This window comes from Triticum dicoccoides, chromosome 5B (genome assembly GCF_002162155.2).
Source record: "Triticum dicoccoides isolate Atlit2015 ecotype Zavitan chromosome 5B, WEW_v2.0, whole genome shotgun sequence".
NCBI lineage: Eukaryota > Viridiplantae > Streptophyta > Magnoliopsida > Poales > Poaceae > Triticum > Triticum dicoccoides.
This window is the reverse complement of record NC_041389.1, coordinates 390,335,455-390,347,542: the sequence shown is the minus strand read 5'-3', so window position 1 is coordinate 390,347,542 and position 12,088 is coordinate 390,335,455. Positions and strand designations below refer to the sequence as shown.

General features: G+C 43.3%; 1 protein-coding gene across 3 annotated transcripts; it reads left to right on the top strand.

Annotated features, from left to right (window-relative positions):
* Positions 1–3,117: 3,117 nt before the first annotated feature.
* LOC119309352 (putative 1-phosphatidylinositol-3-phosphate 5-kinase FAB1C) lies at positions 3,118–10,323 on the top strand. 3 transcript variants are annotated; one of them, XM_037585373.1, is made up of 12 exons: positions 3,118–3,475; positions 3,550–3,857; positions 4,143–4,856; positions 4,942–5,095; positions 5,177–5,518; positions 5,712–6,404; positions 6,500–6,831; positions 6,911–7,037; positions 7,132–7,290; positions 7,396–8,877; positions 8,967–9,233; positions 9,746–10,323. In XM_037585373.1, the coding sequence occupies exons 2-12, from the start codon at positions 3,568–3,570 to the stop codon at positions 9,998–10,000; spliced, it is 4,815 nt and encodes a 1,604-aa protein (XP_037441270.1). In that variant the 5' UTR covers positions 3,118–3,475; positions 3,550–3,567; the 3' UTR covers positions 10,001–10,323. The 3 variants fall into 3 exon arrangements, with proteins under 3 accessions (XP_037441270.1, XP_037441269.1, XP_037441268.1); XM_037585372.1 differs by having other exon boundaries at positions 3,119–3,475; positions 3,566–3,857; XM_037585371.1 differs by having other exon boundaries at positions 3,119–3,479; positions 3,566–3,857.
* The last annotated feature ends 1,765 nt before the right edge of the window (positions 10,324–12,088 follow it).

The following is a 12,088-nucleotide window of genomic DNA, read 5'->3' as shown; positions in this document are numbered from 1 at the left end:
AATAAAGTGCAGCAAGGTAGCCCAATCCTTTTTGTAGCAAAGGACAGGCTGGAACAATCTCTTATAATAAGCAAAGCATTCTTGAAGGCACACGAGAATTTCATCTAGTCACTTTCATCATGTTGGTTTGATTTGCATTCGCTATTTTGATAATTTGATATGTGGGTGGACCAGTGCTTGGGTGACGTTCTTACTTGAACAAGCCTCCCACTTATGATTAACCCCCTCGCAAGCATCCACGACTACGAAAGAAGAATTAAGATATCAATCTAACCATAGCATTAAACATATGGATCCAAATCAGTTCCTTACGAAATAGCGCACAAACTAGGGTTTAAGCTTCTATCACTCTAGGAACCCATCATATAATAACTACTCCACAATGCATTTCCTTAGGCCCAAAGATGGTGAAGTGTCATGTAGTCGACGTTCACATAACACCACTAAGGGAATCACAACATACATATCATCAAAATATCAAACGCATATCAAATTCACATGATTACTTGCAACATGACTTCTCCCATGGCCTCAAGAACAAGGGCAACTACTCAAAAATAATGTTCATGCTCAAGATCATAGGGATATTAAAATAGCATAATGGATATGAACATATAATCTTCCACCAAATAAACCATATAACATCAACCACAAGATGAAATCAACACTACAGTCACCCACGGGTACCAATCTGAGGTTCTGGTACAAAGATCGAACACAAGAGACAAACTAGGGTTTTAGATGAGATGGTGATGTTGAAGATGTTGATGAAGATTGGCCTCCCAAAGATGAGAGGGTTGTTGGTGATGACGATGGCTTCGATTTCCCCCTCCATGAGGGAAGTTCCCCCAGCGGAATCGCTCCGTCGGAGGGCAAAAGTGCTCCTGCCCAAGTCCCGCCTTGAGACAACGACGCTCTGTCTTGAAAGTCCTCTCCTTATTTTTTCTAGGTCAAAAGACCTTATATACCAGAAGATGGGCAGCAGAGGTGGGTCAGGGTGCCTACTACCCTCGAGGGCTAGCGCGCCCTGGTGTCTTGTGGCCACATGGCAGCCCACTCTGGTAGTTCTTTTCTCCAATATTTATTATATATTCCAAAATAATTCCCCGTAAAATTTCAGCTCATTTGGAGATGTGCAGAATAGGTATCTCTGACATAGCTTTTTCAGGTCTAGAATTCCAGCTGCCGGCATTCTCCCTCTTTATATAAACCTTGCATATTATGAGAGAAAAGGCATTTGAATTACTCCAAAAAGTGTTGTTATGCATAAAAACATTATAAATAATAGTAGGAAAACATGATGCAAAATGGACGTATCACACTCTGGCTCAACCCGATGTAATATTATGTTTGTACTGGTTATATATAACAAGGGAGTCCACTGGTTGTTCTGACCTTGGGGCTAGTGTGACTTGGGGCTATTTTGTGATTTATTCCGGAAACAGGCCCGACACATGCCCAAGCAAGCCTTTTCTATTGTACGGATTCCCCCCCCCCTAATGGGCCACAACCCACCTCCTATCCCAATAAGGAGCACATGGGCTAACGAAGAAAAATCACCTTGTTCTACCGTTCCACCTCCTTACTTCAAGGGCAGTCTTGGTCATTCATCAAGGACACCTAGGCTCTATAAACCCCCCTCCCCATACACATGTAATTCACTCACTCTTACTTGAGTAGATTCAAGTGGAGGGTTACTCACCCCTTCCAATCCCTTCAGGAGGGCAAACAAAAGCCGAGAGCCCGGAGTCATAGGGCCTTGCTAAGGCTCGGACTAGTCGCGAGTCGTGTGACTCCGGAAATGGCCACACTTGTAGTGTCCCGTGCCCCATGCACCACTCTCAACGACCCTCCCACAAGACATAGGACGTGCTCCCTCGAGGCAGCTGAACCTATTTTAAGAACATCGTCGTGTCACTTTGTCGAGTGTACGACGATCCAACCACACTACTAAGAATACCCCCTAGTTAAAAGTTTATTCTTAAAGTCAACACATGGTGTCACTATCTACATTATAAAATGAACGATTTCACAGTAAACTATAACCAAATCTTGTCTAGCTTTGACAAATAATTAACATGCTAGGCAAACACTATCCATATTTTTTCTCTTGAATTTAAGTATCTTATAACAACTATATAAATTATAAACAATGGTCAAAGTAGCATCTCAAGGATTGTGCCCATATAGATTGAGTATTTAATGTTATCTTGTAATATTAAAGTATTCTTATATTATATATACTTCCTCAAGTATCCGAATTCAAACATGTGCATTGAGTGCATTGATAACAAATACGAAGTATATAAGCAAATAAAGTACTCTTACATCAAAATATGCATAATCTGCCATTAATAATGTCCCATTATTAAGACATAGATAAAAAATTCCATCCAATTCACTTTCCTCACATTGTGCAAGCTTTTACAATTACAGTCAATAACAAGCAATGACGAGTGTTATAGATAAGGTTATGTTTATCTTTATCTTATTTTCCTTACCGTCAATAATCACCATTTACTCTCCCCATCCATTTTTACAAGATTTTTTTTATATCTGTCATGAATTGTAAGGCATATCTTACTTTACGAGAGATTTTCATTGATCTTTCTCAAGCTTTCTCCTTCAAAACTGAATGTGAAATAAGTATACTTAAAACCGAGCATTATATCCCATTATCAACAATTGCAAATATATTTTTATTTCATTTCATTTTAAGTACCATCCACTTACACGTGTGTGTAGAACACACGTGTTGCATGGACAGTCGTGTGGTGCGAAGCGAGTCATAAGACCTGGTTCCGCACGATCACACTCTATTTTTAAAATATAGTAGGCAATCAATTATTTTACAACCGCGGGTGTTAATAATCGCCAAAATAGAAGAGAGCAAAAAATGGCCATCATTAAGTGCTACAGATAAGATTACATCCACATCCATTCCATATTTCCTTGGATCAATAATCATCCATCCTTTATAGGTACTCCTATATAGATATCCACCGTACACAAGGCGAGACCGAAAGGAGAAAACGGGGTTTCGACAGCGCACGCAGCCTCCCCTCGCCGTTAGCGTCCCCATTTTACGGCGTCACTTTCCTACTAGTATTCACTCTCAAATCTCCCTCCCAATCTCCATATCCGTATAATAAGCACCGCCGCTTCGCCGCCGCCGCCCGCCTTCCCCTGCTCTCTCCCCCAAGCTCTCGCCAACGCACGCGTTTCCCACCCCTCCAAACCTCCCAAATCTGCAACCAAGCCGCGCTTCTCCGGCCCCGATCCTCTGGCCGCCGCCCGCCGCTCCCGCATTGGCTGAATCCCCGCTCCACCGCCTCCTCGCCGGAGCCCCGCTCCATCTCCGACCGCCCCCGCCCCCGCCCCCCAGGGCCTGGGCACACCAGTTAGTTCCGCGCGCGTTGGTGGGGAGGTGAACGGTGGCTTTGGGAGGAAGGAATCTTCCGCGCGTCCGCGTCGCGTAGGTTCGGCGCGCCCCGTTGTTTCCTGCTCCATTTTTTTGGCAGTTTTTTTAGTCGGTTGGTTTGAACGTAGCGTGGTGGCCTGGTAGGGATGGGTGTGCTGGATTTCGCGGCGATGGGCGCACCGGAGAAGACCAGATCCCTCGTCGCCGACCACCCGCAGCGCCACATGCACAAGGGCGGCACCGATGGGGACGCACTCGCGCGCATAGAGACGCGACGCCGCCGATCGGTGGGTCATGGCGGCGGCCCGCCCGGGCGGCCAAACAGCCCGGCGTCGCCTGCTGAGCCGCCCACGACGCCGCTGCGGGCGCCCGAGGCGAGATCCAGGAGCAAAGGCGACGTGGCGCCGCGCTCCCCTCCTCCAGACCGCGATATTAGGTAACGGAAATCTCTGTCTCTATCTGCAGTGCAAAATTAATTGGTTCCTAACACTAAACTATAGTAGTACTCCTAATGATATGGAAGTGAACTAGTAAATCAGTTATTATTTACTTCCGTTGCCTTCTAATAAGTGCAAAATGTCTGGTCAATTGACTTAGAATGGCTTTAATTATCGCCCCTCTTTCTTTGGAAGTAGTGGTTGATGGACGCTGATAGCTTGAGTAGAGGTAGGTTGTCTAGCTCTGGCCACTGTTGACGAGTTCTGAATAATTTTTGATGCAGGCAAGCGGACGACGAGGAGGCTCATGAACCCAGGGTCCAGTTTTTAGCCCCAGGGACTTACTTCTTAAATGACTTTTCAGATACAGATTCTAGTGTTAGTGTTAGTAACTCAACATACAGATCGATGACCCCAAGCCCCACAGAGAGTCCTACTTGTGCGGCGAGGCAGAATGATGCTTCTGATAATGGTGCAATTGCAGCAATCGACTCAGATGATGCTCATGACCTGGCTGATGTTAGCATAGCTGAGAACAGCAAAGCAAGCCATGTGCCATCCTGTATCTTCGACTTTGGTGATAATATTTGGTGCCCACCACCGCCTGAAGATGAGATTGATGATGCTGAATCGAGGTTATTTGGATTCGATGACGACGATGATGAAATTGGGGATTCCAACAACACTTTTGCCCCAAGTTGTTTCAGTGCTAAAACTAATAGAGCAACTGGTGTCAGCAATATCAATTGTGGGTCCCACCAAGAGAGTGTTCAGAAGGATCTATTTAGGCATTTTCAAGCGCTAGTTGCACAGTTACTGAAGGCGGAAGGTGTTGGGTTGGCCAGTGAGAAGGATTCCAAAATCTGGCTCGATATTGTGTCCTCGTTAGCATGGCAAGCCGCTTACTTTGTGAAACCTGACACCAAGAAAGGCGGCAGCATGGATCCTAGTGATTATGTGAAGATCAAGTGCATAGCATCTGGGAACCCAACTGATAGGTTTGTGCTCACTTCTGTTGTTTCTACGCATTGCATGCTTCTACTGATCATAATTTGGTACTTATTGATAACCCGTTGATTGCAGCAATTTTATAAGAGGAATTGTTTGCTCCAAGAATGTAAAACACAAACGCATGGTCTCAGAGTACAGTAATGCCAAATTGCTCATTTTAGGAGGTGCACTTGAGTACCAGAAAGCTTCTAATAAGTTAGCATCAATTGGAACTATACTCGAACAGGTTTGTGTCTGTGCGTGTTTTTGAAATTGAAGTATGATGTTTAGTTGTTTACAGTCTTGCTGACAAATGTTCTATCTGTAGGAAAAGGAATATCTACGAACTGTTGTTGGAAAGATTGAGTCTAGGAAACCTAATGTGCTGATAGTTGAGAAGAGCGTCTCATCTTATGCCCAGGAGCTCTTAGCGAAAGATATCTCATTAGTTCTGAATGTAAAGAGGACACTTTTGGAGAGAATATCAAAATGCACGGGTGGTCAGATTGCCTCGTCAATTGATAACATTGCTTCAGCAAGGCTAGGGCAATGTGACATGTTCAAGGTGGAAAAGGTTCTGGAATCATTTGCATCAGGACATGCAGAGAAGAGACCAACACCGAAAACGCTGATGTTTTTTGAAGGCTGTCTGAAGCGCCTGGGTTGCACGGTAATTATCCCTTTGTGAAGATACTTGATTGGAATAATAAAATGGTTTGTTGGCATTTATTTTCACTTCTCCTATCATATGATGTACTCAACTGTTGATCTTATATACGTACTTTGGAACTGTTCTTGAATTGCTTACTCATACATTATTCCAGAACCATTCTGCAAGCTAAACGTGCAATGCTTTTATTTAGGTTCTACTAAGAGGAGATTGTCGAGAAGAATTGAAGAAGATTAAGCATGCAATGCAACTGGCAGTGTTTGCTGCTTATCATCTGTCCCTCGAGACATCATTCCTTGCTGATGAGGGCGCAACAATTCCACAAGTTCTTTCAGTAACTGCAATGGGTGCACAACAAGCATGGACCAATACAGATCACATTTCTGCTAAGTCTGCTGATCGTGATACTACTGATAGTCTCAGAGCTGCGGAAGAGAAATGCCCACAGACTGCTGCCATCACGCAAATGTTTGATGGTATTTCTGCATCACCGCCTTCATTACGATTGGATGGGCAAAGCCTTGGAAGTGCACTTGAGTGTACCGAATCTGAATCTCCTGTTAATCATGCCAATTCTCTGAATGCCGTTAATGCCTGCCAAAAGGCTGTCTTGGCAAAGATACCCGTGGATTTATGTCATTTGGAAAACAGTGGGAGTGGCCTACCACCAGATGACTTCCAGGCAGGAGGCCTAGATAACCAGAACAGGCTTTCATGTAGCTACTTACCTGGTACTGATAATCATCAGAGCATCTTAGTTTCCCTCTCAAGCACCTGTATCCCCAAAAACTTAGCATGTGAGCGTTCCCACCTCTTCCGCATCAAGTTTTATGGTAGCTTTGATAAGCCACTTGGGAGATACCTTCGCGAAAACTTATTTGACCAGGTACATCTGATATGTGCCTATGCATTGTATTCTGTTTTCTCAAATATTCCTTTATCATTTTTTTCAAAATAGCAATGTGTTGCATTTCTTTTCAGGCATATTGCTGTCCGTCATGCAAGGAGCCTTCAGAATCACATGCCAGATGCTACATGCACCAGAACGGCAGCCTAACAATAAGTGTTAGGCGTCTCTTATCCCAAAAGTTGCCAGGTGAACACGATGGAAGGATATGGATGTGGCACAGATGTATGAAGTGCAAATTTGAAGATGGAATGCCGCCTGCTACACATAGAGTGGTCATGTCTGATTCTGCTTGGGGTCTATCCTTTGGGAAGTTTCTAGAGCTCAGCTTTTCTAATCATGCAACTGCCAACCGAATTGCGAGCTGTGGGCACTCTCTACAACGGGACTGCCTTCGTTTTTATGGGTCTGTAGCTCATTCATATCTTTCAGCTCTCTGTATCCAATCCTATCGTGAAATTGAATCTGCTTACAAAATATTGCAGGTATGGAAATATGGTAGCAGCCTTCCATTATAGTCCCATGCTTACTCGATCAGTTAACCTCCCACCCTCGGTGCTGAATTTCAATTGCCACGGCATGCAAGACTGGGTGAAAGGAGAAACAGTCATGGTATGCTGTTTAATGTTCTATGTAACAGATCAGTGATTCATTTCTGTGCTCTTCATTCTCAACTTCGGTTATTTGCAATAATTTTCTTATGTAGGTATTTGATGAAATGGAATCCTTACATTTGGAGGTATATGGTTTCCTTAATAGTATTGAGAGGAGTATCATTACCATGGATGAGCCAGTAAAAACAGGTATACGGAGGCAGATTATAGAGATGAAGGATTTGCTTAACAGGGAAAGAAATGAATACGAGGTGCGCCTTCTATTTTTTTTCTTTGTTTATTGTCTGAGTCTGTAGTGCCTTTTGTGTGTATGTTTTCTATTGTTTTTCTTATCCTCATTTTGTTTTGTTTTGCAGGGTTTGCTTCTACCAGTTATAAAGGGGAGTGTTCATTCCATGAAATCAACTATTGATACTTTGGAACTCAACCGTGTGAGACGTGGTCTCCTCCTAGATGCATACGTTTGGGACTGCAGGTTGTGTAACATTGATTCGCTTAAAGCAAATGGCCATATTGCCAGAACTGATTCTTCCAATCCAGAAAATCTCCAAGCCACCAGCATAAAGGAAGATAAATCTGAGCTACTGACGACTGTTACACAGCATGGAGAAACACATGAAGGACCTGCTACATACAGAAGGTGCTCCTCTGGAAGTCCAAGGAGATCTCTACTATCCAGAGAGGCCTCAATAGATAACGGGAATATCTTGGTTGAAACAAGTTTGCCGATTGGGCAGGTGGATGGTGTGAGTGGTGCAGGGGATCTTGACGTGGTCTTTAGCAAATTCAGTGTGTCTGAAAATGGACAGCGCCTTTCCATGAATTCCGTCGAGACGGTACCAGTCGAGAGGTTACCCTCTCTTGCATCTATTTTATCTGATAAAATAGATATGTTATGGAGTGGATCTACTGAAGCACACTGCAGTCTTCCACAAGATTTGATCAAAGCTGATGGGAAGGGGTCTTTTAATTTGTTGGGCAATCCAAGCTACAAGAAGGCAATCTCCCCAGTTCGAGTCCATTCATTTGATTCTATATTCAGATTGCATGAACGGGAACAAACTGGATTGTTGCCTGCTTCATTACATTTGTCCTTGAAAATGAGATCAGTTGATTCCTTTAGAGATTTGACAAGCCTTGTGAAGGATCCGATGACAAACATGCGCAGGGCTTTTTCTCAAATATCTCCTAGATCAAGGGGAAACTTAAATGTTATTCTTACTCGTGCACCTACATATCTCAAATCTGCTTCTCATATGGTGAGTGATGGGGCACGGCTGCTGCTGCCTCATATTGGTTCTGAAGGTGCCCTTGTTGTTGCTGTCTATGATGATGAGCCAACCAGTATCGTATCATATGCCATGACGTCACAAGAATATGTTGAGCATGTTACGCATAAACTGGATTCAAAATCCAGCTTTCAACATATGTCAAATTGCTCCGCGGTCAGCAGTAACGGACTTGAGAAAGCTTTGCCTTCACAAGAAGGAGCCCACTTTAAGTATTCGTTTGACGATGAAGCATTTTGTGCAGATAATACAAAGTTTTCAGTGACTTGTTATTTTGCAAGGCAGTTTGCTTCACTTAGAAAGAAGTGCTGTCCAAGTGATGTTGATTACATACGTTCACTCAGTCGCTGTAAAAGATGGAGTGCTGATGGTGGAAAAAGTAATGTTTACTTTGCAAAGACAATGGATGAGAGATTCATAATTAAACAAGTCACCAAGACGGAGCTAGACTCTTTTGTTGGGTTTGCTCCTCACTACTTCAGGCACTTGACTCAATCATTGACTTCTGGAAGCCCAACTTGTCTGGCCAAAATATTAGGAATTTATCAGGTTCGCCACTTTCTATGTTTGCACATTTGATCCGGCAGCACACTTTTTCGTTCAATCTTTTATTAATTTATTGCGCTGCTCTCATCCAGGTTAATATCAAGGGCTTGAAAGGAGGGCGTGAGGTTAAGATGGATCTTATGGTTATGGAGAACATTTTCTTCCAGAAAACAATATCGAGGGTGTATGATCTAAAGGGTTCCGTGCGTTCACGCTATAATTCAGATACATCTAGCAACAATAAAGTACTTTTGGATTCTAATCTCATTGAGGAACTACATACAAAGCCTATATTTTTGGGCCGTAAGGCGAAGCGAACATTGGAAAGAGCTGTCTGGAATGATACATCAATTCTTGCGGTATGCAACTCTCTCAACTTACGTTGTTTCATACAACCAAATTATAGGAACCTTTATGATGCCAAAAGGAACAGTTTACCAGCAGCACCCCTGTAGTCTTGTTCACCTTAATTTCACAAATAAAGTACTGCTGATCACACTTTGTTTTACTGATATGAGAACCATCATTTACATGACACAACAAAAGGAGCAAGAAGAAGCATCTTTTTCAATGCATCGTTTTTACTGGATTGTGTTCATAGAACCGCACAGCTGAGCCTAAACATATAATATTGAGACCCCATGAAAATTGAACAGCCCTAGTTCCTGGTCTTCCTCATGAAGTCAGAATAGCTTGTGTTTTTCACTTTTTCTCCACAAAGATGGCTCGTATTCATTATCTTCTACCAGGCCTTATTTACTTATTACTTGTTGCAAACCTAAAACATAAGTACTTATTTGATTTCACTTTGCGTCATCCTGATGATTTTAGAGAAACATCTGCGCTTAATTAATTCAATTCACTTTTGCAGTCGTTGGATGTCATGGACTACTCGCTTCTGGTCGGCATTGACGAGGAGAAGAATGAACTTGTGATCGGCATCATCGACTTCCTACGACAGTACACCTGGGACAAGCAGTTGGAGACGTGGGTGAAGGCCTCAGGCATCCTAGGCGGCCCCAAGAATGAGACCCCAACTGTCATTTCGCCGGTCCAGTATAAGAAGAGGTTCAGAAAGGCCATGTTGAGGTACTTCATTGCCATCCCCGACCAATGGTCCTCTTGAAGATCGCTCCTTCACCTGTCAGCAGAAACCGCATCATTCATTCCTCCATGGTAATTTTTTGACCAAGGACATGGTGAATCGATACGGGATAGCCATTCTTTGGTTGTTTGTGTTCTTTTTAGCAGATCGCATCATTGTGGCAGCTTACTTAGCTGTAGGATATTCATATGGCTCGCTCCATGTAAATTGCTGATCGATGGCGGAGTTTTTAACGCCGAGATGCGCCGGCTCCTTTTGATGTAACCCGGCTTCTATACCGACAGTTGTAGAACAAAGATGAGAGATTTTATGACATGTAACAGCTCAGTTACTTCTTCTGTACATTTGCATTGTGGTCTCATGTTTTTTTTAGGGGATTAGCGTCTCATGTTTTTTTGAGGGAAAGGCAGCTGACTTTATCCAATAAAAATAGGGTCTGTCTAGATCTTAGTCGACTGAGACTTTAGCTGTGTCTCTAGCTGTGTCTCAGTCGAATGATGTCATTCATGTACGATCGTCCGGTTTGATCGCTATTTCTGGTCGCTGGTTACTTTTTTTTAGATGATTTTGTGATGTTTGCTTGCTGGACTTGTTTGTAGCTCAGTTGTCCTTTGTCCGTTGTTTTCTGTGATGGGATTGACTGAGTTGGGCTGGCTTGTGTTGATCTTTTCCATATAGATAGTTAAAGGGAAAAGATAGTTAAAGGGAAAAGAAAAAAAGTAAAATGCATCTTTGGTCATTGAACTTGTGTCGAAAGCTTATTTTAATCACCATACTTAAGAATACCATCAATATGGTCACTATATATGACTTAAGATGATTATATGGTCACTGGCTTATCGTACAATTCTGTATTTTACTCTGTTGACCGGTCAAACATCACATCACCCTCTCTTTACCTATGCGGGTACCACGTGTTAGTGGGAAAGAAAAGATGAGAATCATACCAGCGATACTCTGCCTAAGCCCACGTACGCTAACCTGTGCGACTTTGTCCCACACAATTTTTTTTTTGAAACAGTCTGTCCCACACAACTTTGCGTTAAATCCATAGAGCATTACGGTTATTTCTTTTTTGAGGATCAACGTTACGATTATTTAATTAACATGCACACAACACACCACCACTTTTGCAGCCACCGTCCCGTCGAAAACCGTACGCCAACCTCGATGAGATGAGCAATTGTTGGACTACTTAGAGGACACGAGTTCGAGACGCGACGTCGTATTGTCGTAGTTCTTTGTCGGCGTCGCCATCTACCTGGTGGTGCACGTCCTGGGCGCCGTCGTCATCGTGTTAACGTTTACGCGTAGGCGCGTAGCAAGGCGGACGCTGCGGGGCAAGGCCTAAATGTATGAACCTTCGTCGTGCTCATATCATGGCGCCGACCATGTCGAGTGTAAGCGCTCGTAGGAGCGATGGGTGGAAACGTATGCCGCTAGGCAGGGACGCCTTCGTGTTTATAAGGAGCAACAATTACATCGGTTACAGGAATAGGAAACGACGAGACTAAGGTAATATCTAGAGTCCACTAGACATAAACCACCACCGAGCTTTTATATCATCAGGGCGGTTTACATCCATGACTGAATGTATTCTAACACCCCCCCTCAATGTCAACTTCCTAAGTTGAGATTGCGTCTAAATTCTTCCAGGAGTCTCACAGGTAAAGCTTTGGTAAAGCCATCAGCCACTTGATCTTTGGAGGGAATAAAGCGTATCTCAAGCATCTTTTGAGCCACTCTTTCTCTAACAAAATGGAAATCTATTTCAATGTGCTTGGTTCTTGCATGAAAGACTGGATTAGCTGATAGGTAAGTAGCACCAAGATTATCACACCACAAACAAGGTACTCTGAGTTAAGGAATTCCAAGTTCCTTCAATAGGGATTGAACCCAAATGATTTCAGCTGTAACATTAGCTAGGGATTTATACTCTGCTTCTGTGCTGGATCTTGACACTGTAGCTTGTTTTCTTGCACTCCATGAGATTAGATTTGGACCTAGAAAGACAACAAAGCTTCCTGTGGATCTTCTGTCATCCGTGCAACCGGCCCAATCTGCATCCGAGAATCCGCTAACTAATAGAGATGAAGATTTTCTGAATGT